The 20,357-nt window shown below is 42.3% G+C and overlaps 1 protein-coding gene across 1 annotated transcript in view; it reads left to right on the top strand.

Moving 5' to 3' along the window:
* The first annotated feature begins 3,394 nt into the window (after nucleotides 1-3,394).
* The window catches only part of TXNRD3 (thioredoxin reductase 3), a 52,352-nt gene continuing 35,389 nt past the window's right edge, over nucleotides 3,395-20,357 (top strand). The window contains exons 1-5 of the mRNA XM_072784856.1: nucleotides 3,395-3,610; nucleotides 15,822-15,882; nucleotides 16,916-17,025; nucleotides 18,637-18,741; nucleotides 18,979-19,051. Of these exons, the coding sequence (XP_072640957.1) occupies nucleotides 3,455-3,610; nucleotides 15,822-15,882; nucleotides 16,916-17,025; nucleotides 18,637-18,741; nucleotides 18,979-19,051 (505 nt within the window). The 5' untranslated portion in view covers nucleotides 3,395-3,454. The remainder of the gene's footprint in view (nucleotides 3,611-15,821; nucleotides 15,883-16,915; nucleotides 17,026-18,636; nucleotides 18,742-18,978; nucleotides 19,052-20,357) is intronic.

Below are 20,357 nucleotides of genomic sequence, written 5' to 3'. Positions count from 1 at the left end.
TGTAGTGAGGCTTCCCTTGATGAATTTCCATACTCCACACTTTAATCTTTGCTCAGGCTGACAGGGCAGCCAGCTGTTTCCTGCCTGAAATCATTCTTTGTTTTCCTTTTCTTCCCGGATCTCGGAACAGTAAGGCAACTGGGTCTTAGCCATCTGGTCCCTGCTCACTTCATCAGCATGAATTTTCACCTTAGCTCTGCCCACGTATGGATCCTCCAGCATTTCCCCCAAAAGCCTGGGCTGTGCCTGCTTCCGTGTGTCAGTTGGCCTGCCTCCCCCTGTCTGGATCCTCTTCCAACTCATTGTCTGGGCAACCTACTCTTCAGTTCACCAGATTCAGCTAAAGTATATTCCTCTCTTTAGAATGACTTCCCCATGTGTGCCCCTCATTTCTAACACCTCTCTCTGAAATGTTCTGAGGACAGACATTGCCATCCACTTCCTCATTCCCTAACACAGAGAAGAGCCCTAAATATTCAGTAGATGCTTGTGGAGCAAAGGAGTGAAATAGCTACACAGCTCCTGGGCAGGAGGCATGGCAGCCCCTGAATGGGGTGGTCTATGCCCCATCTCCCCGATTTAGGGCTCTCTGGATGAATAGGGAGGGAAGGAAAGGTATTTGCGGCCCAGTCTGTCACATGGGGACAAGAGGGGAAACAAATGATGGTCATATATGCACTGGCAATTTGTGACATGCTTGATTCATTCATTCATTCATTCATTCACTCATGTGTGCCTACTGCAAGCAAAGTGCAGCAATGGGCTCTGGGGATAGAGCCATGAGCTAGAGTACTGAGGTCCTTTCCTTATGGAGCTTACATGCTGGTGGTGGCGACAGGGGAGGGGGCACAGGCAACAAAGGAGTACTGTTTCCTGGTTGTAACTATGGAATATAATCACAAATAATAACAAATATGTAATGAAGGAACTGGAAATATGTACAGTGTGATGGAGCATACAGGAGGCTACTTCACTGTCAATGGACACTAAATGTTCTGTATGAGGCTACCATTTAAGCCAAGGCTGTTGACAAGAGGGAACTAGATTGGCTGAGAGAGGAGAACACACTAGGCTGAGGAGGCAGAAAATGCAAAGACCCTAAGGCAGAAATGGATTTGACTTACCTGAGGCCCAGGGAGAAAGCCAGTGTGGCCAAAGCACCGTGAGCCAAGGCAGTGTTGGGCGATGACACCTGACAGGGACCAGGAAAGCCTGCTGGGATTCATTCATTGGGGTTTCATTCATTCATTGCAGTGCAGGGGGCTGTAGGCCACAGTGACCAAGTTCAGCCCTGAGATCTTCCACCCACTCAAATGATAAATACTGGATTCCTGTTCTGGTACAGAGGTGCCTCCAGAATTCTGCATAGTAGGGACTATGGGGTACCAAGCTAGGAAACTTCCCTTAAAACTGTGTTGTGGGGCACCTGGATGGTTCAGTTGGTTGAGCATCCAACTCTTGATTTTGGCTCAGTCATGATCTCAGAGTCGTGGGACTGAGCCCTGCATCGGGCCTCAAGCTCAGTGCAGAGTCTGCCCAAGATTCTCTCCCTCTGCCCCTCCCTACCCCTGCTTGTGCTCTAAATAAATAAAATCTTTTTAAAAAACTGTGTTGCAATACGAACATGGTATTTTTATTTAGTTGTGAAATATAAAGTTAAAAAAAAATAACCATCTTGGCCAACAGACACACGAAAAGATGTTCAGCGGGACGCCTGGGTGGTTCAGTTGTTGAGGCGTGATCCTGGGGTCCTGGGATCAAGTCCCACATTGGGCTCTCCACAGGGAGCCTGCTTCTCCTGCCTGTGTCTCTGCCTCTGTGTCTCTCATGAATAAATGAATAAAATCTTAAAAAAAAAAGATGCTCATCATCACTTTTCATGAGGGAAACACAAATCAAAACCACAATGAGCTATCACCTCACACCTGTCCAAAGGGCTAAAATCAACAACACAGAAACAACAGGTATTAACGAGGATATGGAGAAACAGCAACCCTTGTGCACTGTTGGTGGAAATGCAAACTGGTGCAGCCACTGCGGAAAAGAGTTTGGAGGTTCCTCAAAAAGTCAAAAATAGACCTATATTATGATCCAGCAATCACACTACCCAAAGAATACAAAAACACTAATTCAAATGGATATATACACACCTATGTTTATAGCAGCATTATTTATGATAGCTATGGAAGCAGCCCGTGTCCACTGATTGATGAATGGGCAAAGAAGATGTGGTATATACACACAATAGAATATTATTCAGCCATGAAAAATCTGAAATCTGGCTATTTGCAACAACATGTATGGACCCAGAGGATATAATGCTAAGTGAAATAAGTCAGTCAGAGAGACATATATCATATGATCTCACTTATATGTGGAATCCAGGAAACACAACAAATGAACAAAGGAAAATAAGAGAGAGAGAGACAAGCCAAGAAACAAGACTCTTTAGGGAACACACTGATAGCCTCCAGAGGAAAGGTGTGGGGATGGGCTAAATAGATGAACACAGGGTGGTTTTTGTTTTTTTTTTCCACAAGGTGGTTAATGGAAGTGTTGAACCACTATATCATACACCTGAAACTAATAGAACACTGTCTATTGAGTAACTGGAATTAAAGAAGAAACTTAAAGTAAAAAATAAATAAATAACCATCTTTCCTAAAGCTGGCTTTATTTATTGTCTTTTATAAAAGATTTCATTTATTCATTCGTGAGAGACACACAGAGAGAGGCAGACTTCCTGGGGGGAGCCCAACGTGGGACTCCATCCTAGGACCCCAGGATCACGCCCTGAGCCAAACAAAGGCAGGTGCTCAACCGCTGAGCCACCCAGGCACCTGTATTTATTCAGTCTTTAAGTAAGATTAAGACACCTGCCGTCGTGCGGGCGCTGGTGGAGGTCACTAGGCTGGAAAGTCCTCCACAGGGGGCAGTCCAGGCCGCCTCATGGAGGCTGCTCCATCCCAGGAGGTGTGCACAGAAGGGATAATAAGGACGCAGGTCCACACCCACCTTCCCGCGAAGGGCAGCGACCGCCCCAGCCTCCGCCCTCCGAGGCCCGGAGCGGCCTAGGTCGCGGGGGCGGGCGCCTCGGGGGCGGGGCGGTGTCTCGGGGGCGGGGCGCGCGGGGGCGGGGCGCGCGGGGGCGGGGCGGTGTCTCGGGGGCGGGGCGGGGCGGGCGCCTCGGGGGCGGGGCGGGGCGTCGCGGGGGCGGGGCGGTGGGTACCGGGCCTGTTGGGTGTTGCTGCTCCGCCCTCCAGGCCCGGTCCCGGCGCCGCCGCCCGCCTCTCGGTCCCTGAACTGGCCCGGCCAGGCCGGGAGCGACACCGAGGCCCTGGCGCAGCCGCCGCCGCCGCCGCCGCCGCCGCCGCCGCGGGCGCACACGTCGCCGGGGCCGGTGAAGGTGGGCGGGGGCCCCAACCGCCGCCTGGGCAGCGTCCGCGGCGCGCCGATGTCTTCGCCGCCAGGCCGCCGGGCCCGCCTGTCGTCCCCCGGGGCCGGCCGCTCCTCCGCGGCTCGCGAGGCGCTGCGGCGCCGCCTCCTGGGCCTCATCGAGGGCAACCGAGTGATGATCTTCAGCAAGAGCTACTGCCCGCACAGCACGCGGGTAGGCGGCGGGGGCGGGGGCGGGCGGGCGCGGCCCGAGAGCTCCTCCCTCCTGGACGCTGGGGCGCGAGTGCGGCGGGTCCAGGCCTCCCGCGCGGCGGTGGGGCCGCGTCCCGGGACCCGGAGGAGACCCGGAGACCCGGCACCCGGCGGCCCCGCTGCTGCCCACCTGCTCGGCGCAGCGCACCTGTTCTGGGGCCTCGGCCTTGGCGTTAACCGCCGGGTCCTCCTTCCGGCTGCTAGCCGGACAGTGGCTTCTTGAGGAGTTTATTTGGAGAGATGAAAGGTATTTCCAGAAAGGTTTTGCCGGTAGAAGGATGGTGCGAGGGGCACGCGGGTGGCGCAGCGGGTTGGCGCCGCCTGCGGCCCAGGGCCTGATCCTGGAGACCCGGGATCGAGTCCCCCGTCGGGCTCCCCGCGGGGAGCTCCCCTGCTTCTCCCTCTGCCTGTGTCTCTGCCTCTCTCTGCGGGTCTCTCATGAATAAATAAATAAAACCAAAAAAAAAAAAAAAAGAAGAAGAAGAAGAAGAAGGATGGTGTGAGGAGAGGCCACGACTTGAGAGGAAACTAGAGAACGGGATTCAGATCCCACTTCCCACCTGAGTGACCTTGACGGGTTGCAGAACCCCAGGGAGCGCTGGTTTCTCCATCTTGTAAAATGGACATCAGGAACGGTGAGGATGGCACCAGTGATGGGTAATTTCAGCTGTCTTGCACACTACCTTAACTTTGGGGGGCTAGCCGGGAAAACGGCGTTATTTTTACACACACATTCGTTCTTAGTGGAAACAGTAACCCAGTTAGAAACGAACCTTTGGAAGATAAACCCATCTGTATGATAGGGACTTTCACTATTTTGAACTCTACATTATGGAAAGTTGAAATAACAATACATGGAATATGCAAAAACATGACCTTATCTGGTTAGGCTTGTCAAATTATAGGCTGTGTTTTTCCGACTTATTTTCAAGTTTACATTGCCCTATACGTTGTTTTAGAAAACATGTATGTCATGCATATACATCTTAAAGAATAATAAAACACCAGCATTTTGGAAACCTTGGATGCCTCTCCCCACAACCTTGAAAAATAAAACTGCCCGTTATCTCACCAGCAAAATGAGTTTATTCAGGAATAGCAGAGAATTATAATCCAGGACAAGCAAACTACTATAAAACCATAGGCAAAACCATAGGATGTCTGCTGAACAGAAGACAGGGATGCTGTTTTATAGAGGAAGTGGGTGGTGGTGTTGGGAGGGCTGTTATAAACAAAGAGTCCGTTGGAGTAAACTGGGAGCTCCCAGCATAATGGCTCTTCACTGGCTGTGTTATGACAGTCTCTTGGCGGGGCTGTTCCCTGGGGGAGGAGAAAGCCATTCTCCTTTCTGCTGGGGTAGTGAAGTAGTATCTGAGCAAGGACCTTCTCTTCCTTGTTGGGTTTGCAGCTGAAGAGCATGATAGGGCATGAGAGCTATCCCTGCTAAATCTCCCAACTACATTTTAGTGAGGTTTTCCCTTATTAATATTCATGTTGCATACTCCTCCCTCCCCCCAGGTTACACTAGTGGTTACACTATCCAAAATTCCTTGCTTTTCTTTACAGTTTTATCAGATACATGTATGTCCTTAAATGATATTTTGCTCTTTTGGCTTGTTTTGGTACTTTATGTAAGTAGAATCATACATATGTATTATTTTGCATTTTTTCTCAAGAATTATGTTTTAGAGATTCATGCATGTTGGTATCTGTAGCTGTGGTTTGTTAATTTTCATACCTGTAATCGCTAGGATGAGTCATACATAACACAGTTTATTGGTTGTGCTGTGTCTAGTATTTTGTATTTGAAAACAATACAGCTGTGCCTTTTCTTGCACATATCTTCCGGTGCATGTAAGTAACACTTATCTTAGAGGAGATTTCTTGAAGCTGAATTGCTGGGCCATAGAGGATGCATGATTTCTACATTACCTAAGTGATGCCAAGACTTTTTTCCAAGTGATTATACCAATTTACTCTCCCACTGGCAGTGCATAACAGTTCCTTTTGCTCTGCTTGCTTGCCAACAGTTGATACATTTAATTATTGCCATTCTGGCAGTTATGAAATAGTAGTTTACTGTGGCTTTAATTTTGCATTTCCCTGAGGAAGTTGAACATATTCTCTTGTGTTTATAGGGCCTTTGGGTTTCCTCGTCTATGAAACGTTCACATCTTTTGCTTATTTCTCTATTACATTTTTATTTTTGTGCTGATTTGTAGGTGTTCTTTGTATAGTTTGTATACTAATCCTTGGATATATATATATATTTTTTTTTCAAGTTTACATATTATAGTATTATAATATATATATATATATTATCCAAAATTCCACTATATATATATATATATATATAGGGAATCTCGCAGATTAGGCTTTTCTTTTCACTCTGATTATGGGATCTTTTAGCTAACTGAAATTTGCCAAGTTTAATGTAGTTGAGTCTGTCACTTATTTTTTCCTTTGATAGCTTGTGCTTTTTACATCACATTTAAGAAACTGTTTCTGTGGAGATACTCTCCTGTTTTAGGTCCTGAAAGTTTTAGATTGTGCTTTTCACACTCACCTTCTTTATTCCACCTGTACTTGATGCTGATGGTGTTAGTGCGGAGCCAGTTTTTTTTTTTTTTTTCTTTATAACTCATTAGTTACCTCTGCTTCATTTGTTGGAGAATCCATCCATTCTGTGCTACTTTGAATGCTCACTCATCAACCATCCAGTTCTTATATATGCATTGGTCTGTTTACAGGTGCTGCTTTCTTCCTCCTCCTCCTCCTCCTCCTCCTCCTCCTCCTCCTCCTCCTCCACCACCACCACCACCACCACCTCCTCCTCCTCCTCCTCCTCCTCCTCCTCCTCCTCCTCCTCCTCTTCTTCTTCTTCTTCTTCTTCTCCTCCTCCTCCTCCTCCTCCTTCCTCCTTCCTCCTTCCTCCTTCTTCCTTCCTCCTCCTCCTCCTCCTTCTTTTGTCCTATGGAGCTTATAAAAGGGCCAAGAGATCAGGACTGTGCTTGTCTACTGCTATATTGCTGGAGCCTAGAACAGTGTCAGGCATGTAATGTGCACTGAATTAATAAATGGTCTTAGATCATTCTAGTTAAACCTTTGCTGATGCAGAAAATCTTAAAACAAATGATCCTCCACTCTGTGTTTTGTCAATACTTCCAATAATGTGGCCACTAGTTTCAGCCCCATTACATAATTGGACAGCTCCAATTATTAGAATTTTTTATGTTAAACTGAGGCAAAATTTGTCTCTCTGAAACATTTACTGTTTTGGAGTTGAGTGTTACTCCAGTGTGTAGAGTTAAGAATCCTGCTTCTTGGATGGCAGATCTTTTAGTATTTTCCCTTGTCTGGCCAAGTAGTCCACTTTATGTACTCATATCATCTATATGCACACATGATACTTCATTAATTTGATTGTGTAATAGCTTGACTGAACCTTCCAGATGTATCACCCCAAATTGAACACCATATTCCACATCTGTCCACATCCACATTCCACATCCACTGCACAGAGTCCAGTTGAGAGTTCTGTACCTTGACTGGGCCACTAATATCACTCAGTAAGTGTTATGGGGGCCCAGTGTTGTGGGGACAAGAAAATGAATAAACTGTTGTCTTTCTTCCCAAGAACGCATAGTCCAGTGAGCAGTAATCAACTAGCTGTCTTGTCCTGGAAGAAGTGCCTATAGAAGGCAAGGGCTATGGGAATGAGAGACAAAGATAATTGCTTCTGTACGGGATCAGAAAATTTTCGGGTAAACGGTTTAAGCTGTTCCTTGAGGGATACATTGAATATCTATAGTTAATAAAAAATCTAGCTAAGGAATTAGTATAAGCAAAACTAGGAGATGATGAAATGAAAATAGTGTGGCTGGACAGAGGAAATACTATAGAAATCAGGAGAGTGGGCAGCCCGGGTGGCTCAGCGGTTTAGCGCCGCCTTGGGCCCAGGGCCTGATCCCGGAGACCCGGGATCGAGTCCCACATCAGGCTCCTTGCATGGAGCCTGCTTCTCCCTCTGCCTGTGTCTCTGCTTCTCTCTTTCCTCTCTGTGTATTCTCAGAAATAAATAAAATTTAAAAAAAATCAGGAGAGTAAATTGGAAAACAGCTAGAAATTTATTTTCAAAGTGGTATTGACAAGACTTTAAAATGCTCACTGGTAAGTGTGGACTTGATATAGGCAGAGTCATCTGAGACTTTTGAGAAGAGATGTGAAAGAAAAGTCTGTAATTTAAAATCTGGCAGTGGTGTGAAGATACAACTAAGTGTGGAAACTGCTAGACTAGTCAGGAAGTTACCGTTCAAGTCAGATACAAGGTAGTGGCTCAAACTACAGTGGAGAAACTACCCTGAGTTTTTAAACCCTTTCCCCATGTTAACGTTAAGCCATGTTTCCCCAGCCCTGAATGCTTATGTTTGTGTATTAATGTTTTACACATTTGTTGTTAGCCTTTTGGGGGTAGTAAAATATATATAACATAAACTTGACTATTTTAACCATTGTTGTGCAACCATTCCTGCCCTCTTTCATCATCCCCCACTGAGTTCCTCAATCCCTCTCCCATCAAGCCCTGGAAACCACCATTCTGCCTTCTCTCTCTATGAATTTGATTAATCTCATTACCTTATATAAGTGGAATCATTTGTGACTTGCTTATGTCACTGAGCACAGTGATCACAGTTCATGCCTGTTGTGGCCTGTGTCAGAATTTCTTTCTTGAATAATATTCCATTGTATGTGTGTATTTACCACATGTTGTATGTCAGTTCATCCATTGATGGATACTTGGGTCCCTTCTACCTTTTGGCCTTTGTGAATGTTGCTGCTGTGAACATGGGAGTACAAATATGTGTTTGAGTCCCTCCTTTGAATTCTTTGGATATACCCAGAGGTGGGAATTGCTGGATCATATATATGGTAGCTCCATATTTTTAATTTTTTGAGGGACCACCATACTGTTTTCTGTAGTGGCTGCACCATTTCATTTTTCCACCAACAGTGCATGAAGTTTCCAATTTCTCCAAATCCTCACCAACACTTGTTATTTTCTGGGTTTTTTTTTTTTTTTTTTTGCTTTGATAGTAGTTATCTTAATGGATATGAAATGGCATCTCATTATGGTTTTGATTTGCATTCCCTGATGGCTAGTGATGTTGACTGTTTTCATGTCTTCATTGGTCATTTGTTAATGGTTGATATCTTTGCAGAAATGTCAATTCAAGTGCTTTGTCAGTTTTTAAAATTGGCTTATTTTCTGTTGTTGACTTTTAGGGATCCTAGAAGGATATTCTACAATCCCTTGTAAGATATGTGATTTGCAAGTAGAACTCTCCAGTTCTAGGGTTTTTACTCAGTTGATAGTGTCCTTTGATGCACAGAAGTTTTTAATTTTCTTGAGGTCCAACTTGTCTGTTTTATGTTACCTGTGCCTTTAGTGATCTATCCAAAGAACCAATGCTGTAAAGCATTTGCCCTATGTTTTCTTCTAAGAGTTTTATAGTGTTAACTCTTAAATTATGGTTTTGATCCATTTTGAGTTAATTTTGTATGTGGTATGAAGGGTCCCAATTTCATTCTTTTGCATGTTGTCCATCTGTCCAGTTTTCTCAGCACCATTTGTTGAAAAGACTGTCCTTTCCCCATTAAATGGTCTCAGCACCCTTGTCAAAAAATCATTTGAGGTTATTATATATGAAACTTTATTTCTGTAGTTTCTGTTCTCTTCTATTGATCTTTATGTCTGTCCTTATGCCAGCACCACACTGTTTTGGTTACTCTGGCAACTAGCTGTCTTGTCCTGGAAGAAGTGCCTATAGAAGGCAAGGGCTATGGGAATGAGAGACAAAGATAATTGCTTCTGTGCGGGATCAGAAAATTTCCGGGTAAACTGTTTAAGCTGTTCCTTGAGGGATACATTGAATATCTATAGTTAATAAAAAATCTAGCTAAGGAATTAGTATAAGCAAAAGACTGTCCTGATTTCAGTTTCTGAAATCAGAAAGTGTCAACCTCCAACTTTGTTCTTTTTCAAGGTTTTTTTTTTTTTTTTTTGACTCTTCAAGATACTCTTGAAGTTCCATATGCATTTTTTTTCCATATGCATTTTAGAATGGGCTTGCCAATTTTTGCAAAATTTGTTTTTGGTAGTCCATGAACATGGGGTTTCCATTTATTGGTGTCTTTAATTCTTTTAATAACTTGTAGTCTTTAGTGTAGGAGTCTTTGTCTCCTTCCTGAGTTTATTCCTTTTCTTTCCCTAAGTTTATTACTAAGTATGCTTCTTTATGCTATTGCAAGTGGAATTTTTTACAGTGTTTATCATTTTTTTTTAATTTTTATTTATTTATGATAGTCACAGAGAGAGAGAGGCAGAGACACAGGCAGAGGGAGAAGCAGGCTCCATGCACCGGGAGCCCGACGTGGGATTCGATCCCGGGTCTCCAGGATCGCGCCCTGGGCCAAAGGCAGGCGCCAAACCGCTGCGCCACCCAGGGATCCCGTGTTTATCATTAATATATAGAAAAACAACTGACTCTGTGTTGATTTCATATCCTACAACTTTGCTGAATTTGTTTATTAATAGGGTTTTTATGGTACAATCATTAGGGTTTTATACACATCAGATGTAATCAGTGAACAGAGAAAGTTTTACTTCTTTGATGCCTTTTATTTCTTTTTCTTGCCTTATTTTTCTGACTTGGAATTCCAGTACTATGTTGAATAGAAATGGTAAAATGGTGAAAGGGGGCATCCTTGTTTTGTTCCTGCTCTCAGAGGAAATGCTTTTAGTCTTTCACTATCAAATATGATATCTGTGGGCTTTTCATATATGATCTTTAGTATGTTGGGGTAGTTTTCTTTTATTCTTAGTTTTTTGAGTTTTTATCATAAAAACGTTGAATTTTCTTAAATGCTTTATATGCATTCATTGAGATGATCATGTAGTTTTTTTTCCTTTCATTCTGCTAATGTGTGTTTAAATGTGGTGTTTTGCTAATTGATCTGTGTTTATATGTTGAACCATCTTTACATTATAGGAATAAATCCCACTTGATCATGTTATATAATCTTTTAAATATACTGTTGATTTTGTATTGCTAGCATTTTATTGAGGATATTTGTGTCACTATCCATCAGGGTCTGTGGTTGATCTGTAGTTTTCTTGTCGTATCTTTGTCTGGCTTTGGTATCAGAATAATTGTGGCCTTAGAGGACAAGTTTAGAAATGTACCCTCTTCGATTTTTTGGGAGAGTTTGAAGAGGATAGACGTTTATTCTTCTTTGTATGTTTGCTAGAATTCACTAGTGAAGCCATCTAGTTCTGGGCTTTTCTTTGTTGAGAGGCTTTTGATTACAGAATCAGTCTCCTTACTAATTCCAGGTCTATTCACATTTATTCGTGATTCAGTCTTAGCAGGTTGTGTGTTTCTAGGAATTAACAAATTTCATTTATGATCTCATTTGTTAGTATACAGTTGTTCATTGTACTCTCTTGTGATGCATTTCTTTCTGTAAAAACAGTAGTAATGGTCCCTCTTTCAATTCTGATGTTATTTATTTGAGTCTTCTCTGCTTTTTTTTTAGTATAGCTCAAATTATGTCAATTTTGTAGATCTTCTGAAAGAACCAACTTGGTTTTGTTGATTTTCTCTATTGTTTTCTATCTCTGCTATAATCTTTATGTCATTTCCTTTCTTTTGCTAATTTTAAGTTATGTGCTCTTTCTAGTTCTGTAAGGTGTGAAGTTAGGTTAATTATTTAAGATCTTTCCTCTTTTTTAATATAACCATTTACATTATTGATTTTCCTTTAATCACTACTTTCACTGCATTTCATGAATTTTGGTATGTTTTGTTTAGTATGTTTTATTTTCCTTTGTCAAGATATTCTCTAATTTCCCTGGTGACTTTCTCATTGACCAGTTGTTTAAGTGTGTTGTTTAATTTCCACGTGTTTGTAGATTTCCTAGTTTTCTTTCTGCTATTGATTTTTAGTTTCATTCTACTATGATCAAAAATGATACTTTTAATGATTTTACTTTTATTTATTTTATTTTTAAAAAATATTTTATTCATTTATTTGTTCATGAGAGACACAGAGAGAGGCAGAGACATAGGCAAAGGGAGAAACAGGCTCCCCGCAAGGAGCCTGATGTGGGACTCGATCCCAGGCCATGGGATCATGCTCTAAGCTGAAGGCAGACCCTTGACTGCTGAACCACCCAGGCTCCCTATTTTTTTATTTTTTAAAAATACTTTATTTATCTGAGAGAAAGCAAGAGAGCGAGAGCACACAAGCAGTGGGGAAGGGCATAGGGAGAAGGAAAAGCTGACTCCCTGCTGAGCAGGGAGCCTGATGTAAGACTGGACCCCAGGACCCTAGGATCATGACCTGAGGCTGAGGCAAAGGCTTAACCGACTGACTGAACCACCCAGGTGCCCTGATTTTATTTTTTGATTAATACTTATTTTGTGGCCTAGTATATGGTCTGTCCTGGAAAATGTTCCATGTGTACTAGAGATGTGTATTCTGCTTACGTTGGATAGTGTTCATAATACATCTATGAAGTCCATTCAGTCTGTAGTGTTCTTCCAGTTGTTTGGTTCCATATCAACCTTTTGTCTGGTTGTTCTGTCAGTGGTTTGATGACTGTGTCTTGGTGTGGGTCTCTTGGGGGTTTTTCCTTCTTGGACTTTTTTGAGCTTATTGTGCTTGCATATCCACATCTTTCCTCAAATTTGGGGAGTTTTTGGCCATGATTTCTTCAGATAAGCTCTACGATCTTTTCTTCTTGAACTCCCATAATGTATATGTTGTTCTACTTTATGATGTTCCTCAAATCTCATATTCTGTGTTCATTTTTCTTTTTTTTTTTTTCTTTTTGTGCCTCAGACTCAATAATTTCAAATTTCCTGTCTTCAGATTCACTGGTTCAGATTTCACTGGCCTGGTGGGAGTTTTCCATTCAGCCACTCTAGTGAATTCTTCAATTCAGTTATTGTATTTTTCAGTTTTAGAGTTCTTATGTGGTTATTTCTATCTTTTTGTTGATAATCTTATTTTGTTTCTATATCATTTTCCTGATTTCCTTTAGTTCTTTGTATTTTCTTCTTTGAGTGTATTTAAAATAGTCTTTTTACACTCTTTGTCTAGTAAATCTGAAGACTGTATTTGGAGATTTATTTTTTCCTTTGAATGGGCCATGTTTTTTTATTTCTTTATATGCATATGTTCTTTTGTTGAAAATTCAGCATATAAAACATCTACCTCTCATAGTCTTTGTAGACTGGCTTCATGCTGGGGAAGAATTTCACTAATCAGCATAGCATGACGGTTTGAGGTCTTGTCCTTCCTGGGCTTATATGTGCTTTTCACACATGGGTTCAGTTTTCCTGTATACAGGGCTGTTTTCAAGTGTGTTAAATTCCTTAAGGATCTCTCCCTTGCTTCTTCTTGGGACCTTAGCTGTTATGTTTTATTCTTCTACCTGTAATTGCTTGCAGATTTGAAGTCCATTTTCAGTTTTCACGAGCCATGCCCACTGTTTCTCCTGGCTTCGCTGAGCCTAAGGTCCCAGCCACTTTTGGCTATCTGTATAGTCTGTGTTAGACATCACAGAGACAAGTCCCTCAGGCAGCCCTCAGTTTAGAACACTGCAAAGTTGGTCTCTGTGCTCTTTCTATTTTGTGGAAGGGAACTGGGGTCCAAACTGCTGCTCGACCCTTACTGTGCTTTGTTTTGGAGCATCAAAGAGTGGGTGAGGTAAGGGCCATTAAAAATGTCACAGAATTTTCTGATATTTTAAATGTGGCATTTTCTTCGTTGGTCATGTACTTCATTGTTATAGATCTTTGACCAGTTTCCAGAGCTCCTATTAAGTTATCTTACTACAAGAGTGTTGAGCTTCTTGGATATGTAGATTACTGCTTTTCATCAAATGTGGGACATTTTGGACATTTCTTCAAAAAAAATTTCTTCCCCCTTATTCTCTTTCCTTTTTCTCATATTCACACTGTATATGTTGACATGCTTAGGAGTGTCCCATGTTTCTCTGAGACTGTCCATTTTTCCTCAGTCTTTTTTCTCTGTGGCATCAGGTTGCACACTATCCATTGATCTATCCTCAAGTGTGCTAATTCTTTCTTCTGCCAGTTTAAATCTACTGTTGAAGCACTCTCATGAACTTTTCATTTTAGTTATTGTGCTTTCCAACTCTGTAATTTCCATTTGATTTTTAAAAAATAATTTCTGTTACCTTTCTTCATCTCCTTAACATAATTTTATTTAATTCTTTGAACATATTTGTCATGGCTACTTTGTATAGTTACTATGACATGTGGGCCTTCTCAGAGGCTTTCTCTTGCCTGCTTTTCTTCTTGTCGATGGATCCACTTTCCTGTTTTTTGAAGTGCCTAGTAGTTTTTTTTTTTTTGGAACCAGGACATGTTAGGTGGGATATTAGAGCAACTCCAGATACTGACTCCTCCCTCTCTGTGGCTTTCTTTTTTTATGATTAAAAAAATTTATTAGAGAGGGAGAGCTCAGAGGGAGAGGCAGACTCCCCACTGAGCAGAGAGCAGGACGTGGGGCTCTATCCCAGGACCTTGACATCATGACATGAGCCAAAGGCAGATGGTTAACCAGTGGGGAGCCACCTAGGCACCCCACTGTGGCTTGTTTTTGTTTGCTGGTTTATTTCTCTGCAGTAAGTTGGCAGGATTATCTTAGGGAAGTTTATTTCCACTGAAAGATGGAGCCTCTGATGTCACAAGAGTGTGCCCTCTTGGATATGTGCACAGTCACCCTGGAGTGAGAGACATTTTAAGCAGGGCTCTAGTTGACTATATTATGCTTTTCTTTGTCTTTTTTTTTTTTAATTTATTAAGTTTTCATTTTAACTCCAGTTAGTTAGTACACAGTGTTTTTTAGTTTCAGATGTACGACACAGTGATTCAGCAATTCCATACAGTCTCGGAACAGGTGCAGTCCTTAATCCCCATCACCTGATTTGTGTTAGGTTTTCTGTCTCTTGGTATCATACCCATATGTTAGGCCCTTCTGATTGAAGGCTAGTTGCTCTATTGTTTTTGACAATGTCCTGTGAATTGTGAAACAATTCACACCATACAGGGACTATTCTTAACGATCTCTGTCCTGGTTTTCTCTGGTAAACTTGCTGGCTTGCAGTTTAGCCTGGAAGCTACCAGCCTTCTCTTTGTTGCTTACCACCAAAATCTCCACTGTTTCCAAGAGTGCCTTTAGATTTGACCTTCCCCACAGTCTATTTCAAATACAGGCATTTCTTTTGGATAGACCTTGGGAGCTCTCTGATCTTCTAGTTTACCTCTTCCCCCTGGGCAATATCTCTGAGACCTTGCTTCAGAGCTCGGGGTAGGCCAGTGACCTGGTTCTCTTGGAGTGCCAACCCTGCTTTATGAGCAGGGCTCTGGGTGGGGACTGTGACCTCTGGTCTTCTTGGCTTACCTCTCTCCACCTGAACCCTCGCTCTACAATGGTTTCAGCCTGGGGTAAAGCCTTTGCTCTGTGAGTTGGGGTTGGGTGGAAGAAGGGAGGAAAGGAGCCCCATGTCATTAGCCACACTCTCCAGGAAGGTAGCCTTTGCCACGCAGAGCTCTGGGGAGCTGAGAAGTACTGGTGGCCTGCCTCTTCTGGTGCCGGCAACTGCAGGGCTTAGGGAGCCTCATTTTCTTGTCCACACTCACCTAGGTGGCGCTCCTATCAAGCTGACCGAGGGCAGAGGAGGGAGGAACAGGAACACTTTGTTCTTATTGCCATCTACCACATCTTCTAGACTAAACGTTTCATTTGCTGTGTGCCCTTTGGACAATTCCCAGAGACTTTAAATGGCTGGGTTTTTTGTTTTCTTTCTTTAATAATCTTCACCAGTTGTGGATGTTTCACCAGGGAGCAGGTGTGCCAGGCCCCCAGTGTCTCCATCTTGGAAGAGAAACAACCAGCTTTATCTTGAGGCCTGAGGGCACTGGAAGGTGTTAAGTAATGATGATCGGAGTGGGTTATAAAACACCTCTCTGTGTTTGTGATTTAGAGAACTGGATGTTTACTTTGGACATGTTTATGCCCCTTTTTCATAACTGCCGAATTTTTGTGAGAGTAAAACCCCAGGTAAATTTCTGTTACAGGTTAAGGAACTGTTTTCTTCTCTGGGAGTTGCATGTAATATCTTGGAACTGGATCAAGTTGGTAAGTAGAAAGGGTAGGTAGTGTATACTTTTGTTGTAATAAACGTCAACAAGATTGACTACTTCCCATTTGCTTTGTTCAATTCAGTTTTCTCTTGTCTCTTTGGGTTGGGTGAGTTGTTTTTGTCTACATTCACCCAGGCAGAAAATAGAACTCTCTATGGCAAATAATTTGGTGTAGATTTTTTTTATTTATATACTTTTCATATTTGAGGGACATTAGCAGGAAGAAGATGTATAAACTGCTAACCCTGAAGTATTTCAGGCATTTCATGTGTATCTGCCAACTTTCTGGCAAAATAGATGAAGTTGTATTAGTTGAAAAGAAGCTACTGCGTTTCCTCATTGTATTATGCAGGAGGGGGAACACATTAATTTTTTACTTTATACTTTCTGATTTTTGTCATCATGTGTCCACCCATCTAATGTTAACCAACCATTTTACACACACATGTGATCTGCAAGGGTGCGAACAGGGTGGTGAACAGAAAAGAATTTGATCTTTGCCTTCACCAGACGTCACCAACTCCTTGTATCCTAAACAAGCAAAATGTTCTTAAATCTTTGAGACTGCTACAGTGTATACCAAATAGGGCAGTCTTAAGTAGTCGTGGCCTTGTTTTATTTTTAGGGGTAGAGGAGACATTTTGGACTACGGATCATAAAGAGTTTTCAAATGTAATTGTAGGAAGTATTTTCTGAGTTATTACAGTTGAAGCAGTTTTATCCCGATATTTGCTCTTTAAAGAGGATTTTTACTTTTTGTCTTGGCATGGCCATTGAATGATATATCAAAATCTAATTTAGAAGGGTTCGTTTTAAATTAATTTGTAGATTTGTCTTTATCCTTTTAGGTTGCCTTTGAAAATGGGCATTTCCCCTTCTTGAGTAATCATTTCATGAAGTTATATAATATGTAAATACTGATCCTTATGGGTGTGTGCATGCGAGCATCTGGTGTAACACTTCTGTTCAACTCCCAGAAGTTTCAAACCCTTTTGATGTTCTTATACATTTAAGTCTTTATTCTTCAGATGATGGAGCCAATGTCCAGGAAGTACTGTCAGAAATCACTAATCAGAGAACTGTACCCAATATTTTTGTGAATAAAGTGCATATGGGTGGATGTGACCGAACTTTCCAGGTAATAATATGTTTTAAACGACATTTGTTCAAGTTTGTTTTTAAATCTGCCTGAAGGGGGAGAAAATGACTGTTAAAAAGGAGTCTATTCATTTGTCTTTTGGAAGTTGAAAAAGCAGAGGATGGTTATCAGATAATCTTGAAAGTGGTAATAGAGCAGCCCGGGTGGCTCAGCGGGGGTTGCTCAGCGGTTTAGCACCGCCTTCAGCCCAGGGCGTGATCCTGGGGACCTGGGATCGAGTCCCATGTCGGGCTCCCTGCGTGGAGCCTGCTTCTCCCTCTGCCTGTGTCTCTGCCTCTCTTTCTCTCCCTCTCTCTCTCTGTGTCTCTCATGAATAAATAAATAAAATCTTTAAAACAAAAAGTGGTAATAGATAAAATTGATGTTCCTTCTTAAGTTAGGTCCTTGTTTTATAACTACTTCCTTTTACTAAAATTCTGTTCCCTTGTATTTTTTTATGTATGTGTGTAAATGGTAGTAATCAGTGATTTAATACTTATATTTGAGTCTTTAACTTAAGATTATGTTTTCTTGGGAAAATAGATTGTCTGGATTTATGTTTATCTATGATCAACATCGTTATTTATTAGCAGCCTGCTTCATTAGTTCCAGAAGCTACACCCCAGCTCACGTGGTGGTATGTACCATAATTAGAGGCCTGTAAACACCTCAGGAAATGCTGGTCTTACCATTCCTAACCTGGAAAAGATGTCAGAAAAGATGCAGAGTTACCAATTCCATTTCATAGTGCATGACAGATGCTTAGGAGACATATTTTCCTAAGGGCACCTAAGAGTAAGGAGCCCGAAGGGATCCTAGAAAGACTGTGCCAGAATCCTCCATGGGCATGCATCCTTCTGGGGCCACCTGGCATGTGCTGAGTCCAACTGTTATATAGTGTTCCCACTGTGCTCTCCAGGATGAGCTAGTGCCACATGGTGTTTCCAAAGCCAGCTTCATGGGATAGAGCACCCATCTTAACATAAAGAAACTATTGCTACATCATGTATTGAATGCCTAAACTTGCCTGAGTTACGTCTGATCGTAAAGGGGGCCAAGTGAGCAGGAGACTATTGTGCAGAGTGGCCTTCTGACCATTCCTGAAAGAAAAAGGAAAATTTTGTGTTGTATAAGGAAGTTTACCAGGAAGCTGCAAAATTTAGGTCAGTTTATGAGAAACCATGTAAAATTTGATGTGCATGTCCAGCTGATGATGCATATGAACTGATTTCAAAATAAAGCCTGGCACAGGTGAGCAAAAGACAGAGGATCTTGAAAAATGGTACTTGGCTATTATACTCAGTTAACATATTTTGATGATAAGACTAAGGAAAATGGCCTCATCGGACATAGAAACTGTGACCTGTGGGTCATTTGACACATATCTAGCCATCAGATGATAATGAACAAAAATATATGTACTTAGCATACATTGTATCTGTTGGGACCCTATCTGAATACCATCTAGATAAATTTACAATCCAAACTTAGATGAATTAGGGACTGTTTCTAAGAGTTTTAGAAAAGCTATTACCATGGGCTGTTTCAACATCAGGTACAAAGAAACAGATTAAAAACAGGTCATGCCTTCGTCTCTCCTTTGATCCATAGGCCCATCAGAGTGGCTTATTACAGAAGCTCCTTCAGGAAGATTCAGCATACGATTATGATCTCATTGTCATTGGGGGCGGTTCTGGTGGCCTTGCATGTGCTCAGGTATGAAAATAATGAAACCCAGAGATGTTTTTCCTGTTGATTGCCATGAGTGCTTCTATAGCTACTTTAAAAAAGTGAATTTGGTGTTACGGACCAAGCTTGTATCGTATTAATAAAGAGAAGGGACTGTGTTCTTGCACAGTAGTTTCCTTTCAGGGAGAGAAAAATGGGGGGGGGGGGTTGTCAGGAAAATGACAAAATCTTTATATGTAGCTTTTTTTTTTTTTTTTTTTGTAGGAAGCTGCCATCTTGGGAAAGAAGGTTATGGTGCTAGACTTTGTAGTCCCATCGCCTCAGGGCACATCCTGGGGTAAGCAGTTTTTCTTTGTTATGACTCTTCCTTTTCTGCTCTTTAGACTTCTTTGGCTTTCCTCAATTTTGTTAATCTTCACTGTAGTCTCAAAGGGTGTAACAAGCCTGTGTCTAGGTGAGGAAAGTCTCCATGAGGTCACATAACTGACCTAAGAGCACATAGTTCACAGGCAGTGATTTGGGAAGATAACATAAAAATAATGGAGGAAGATTTTGCAAAAAGAAAAGATTCCATGACTCCCGGATTCTAACACTCATGCCATAATGATTGTTGCCCATGGGCACCAATGTTTTCACATAGTCGCAATCACAGAGTGTACCGTGTAGTGCTCACCTAAGTTTGCCACAACATGGTTTTGTGTTTCCACGTCAGTTTCATAGCTGACTCTTAACGGCTGCCTTGACTCAGTCAAGTCAGTGTGTGTGTGTGTGTGTGTGTGTGTGTGTGTGTGTGTGTGACATTGCCCAGGTCCAGTCACTAAAGTGCATGAGGAGCTTTCAGCTGTAGATTAGGACATTCACCTTAATAGAACACACAGATTTTGTGCTGGATGTTTCCTGTTGATGCGTCAAATCCATTCTTCATGTCTCTACCCTGCTCTATGCCCCAGAAAGCTGATGAATTGGCAGCCTTGCCCTCTAGCTTCCAGTTGGGCTCCACCAGTTAGTGGTCACAGGAAGAGAACCGAAGAAGGGAGGACTGTGGAGCTGGGGTCTTCATTCCCCCAGCTCCGTCCATGCTGTCTCTGCAGGCATGAAAGGCCACCTTTCCCCCACCCATGGGCTGTGCCAGTTGCTCAGTATGCTTGCCCCTTCACGTGGGGTCTGTGGTGGCCCACTCACTGTTTTGTCCCTCCTCACTCTTCCTGCCCACACCCCTGTAATCACTTCTCTCTAACCTCTCCTCAGTTTCCCAGCTTGCTTCCTCAGTATCCTCTGTTTCCTGCCAGAACTCTGACAAAACATGAGAATCAAGTTTTAAAATTCAAATTTACTCAGAAAATTTTATCTTAGAATTTCATATGTGAAAGCTAACATTTCCTTCCAATATATGTTCCTTCTAACAATTGTATGTTAAACAATTCGTGTGTGTACCTGTCTTTGCTTTCTTCCTCTCTCTTCTTCTCCTGCCCTCTTCCCTCTTTCTCTCCTGTCTAGAAATATCCTACTTCTCTGGATTACCAGAAGAGAGACTGTGATCAATGCGGGAGTCTTTGGACTCATACCCTGCACAGGAGCACTCAGACATGGCCTGTTTCATGCTGTTCGAGATTGAGAGTAGATGTCAGCAGGCAGCTTGCAGT

This window comes from Canis lupus, chromosome 19 (genome assembly GCF_048164855.1).
Source record: "Canis lupus baileyi chromosome 19, mCanLup2.hap1, whole genome shotgun sequence".
Classification (NCBI taxonomy): Eukaryota; Metazoa; Chordata; class Mammalia; order Carnivora; family Canidae; genus Canis; species Canis lupus.
Note: the sequence above shows the minus strand (reverse complement) of the source record. Positions and strands in the feature narration are given on the sequence as shown.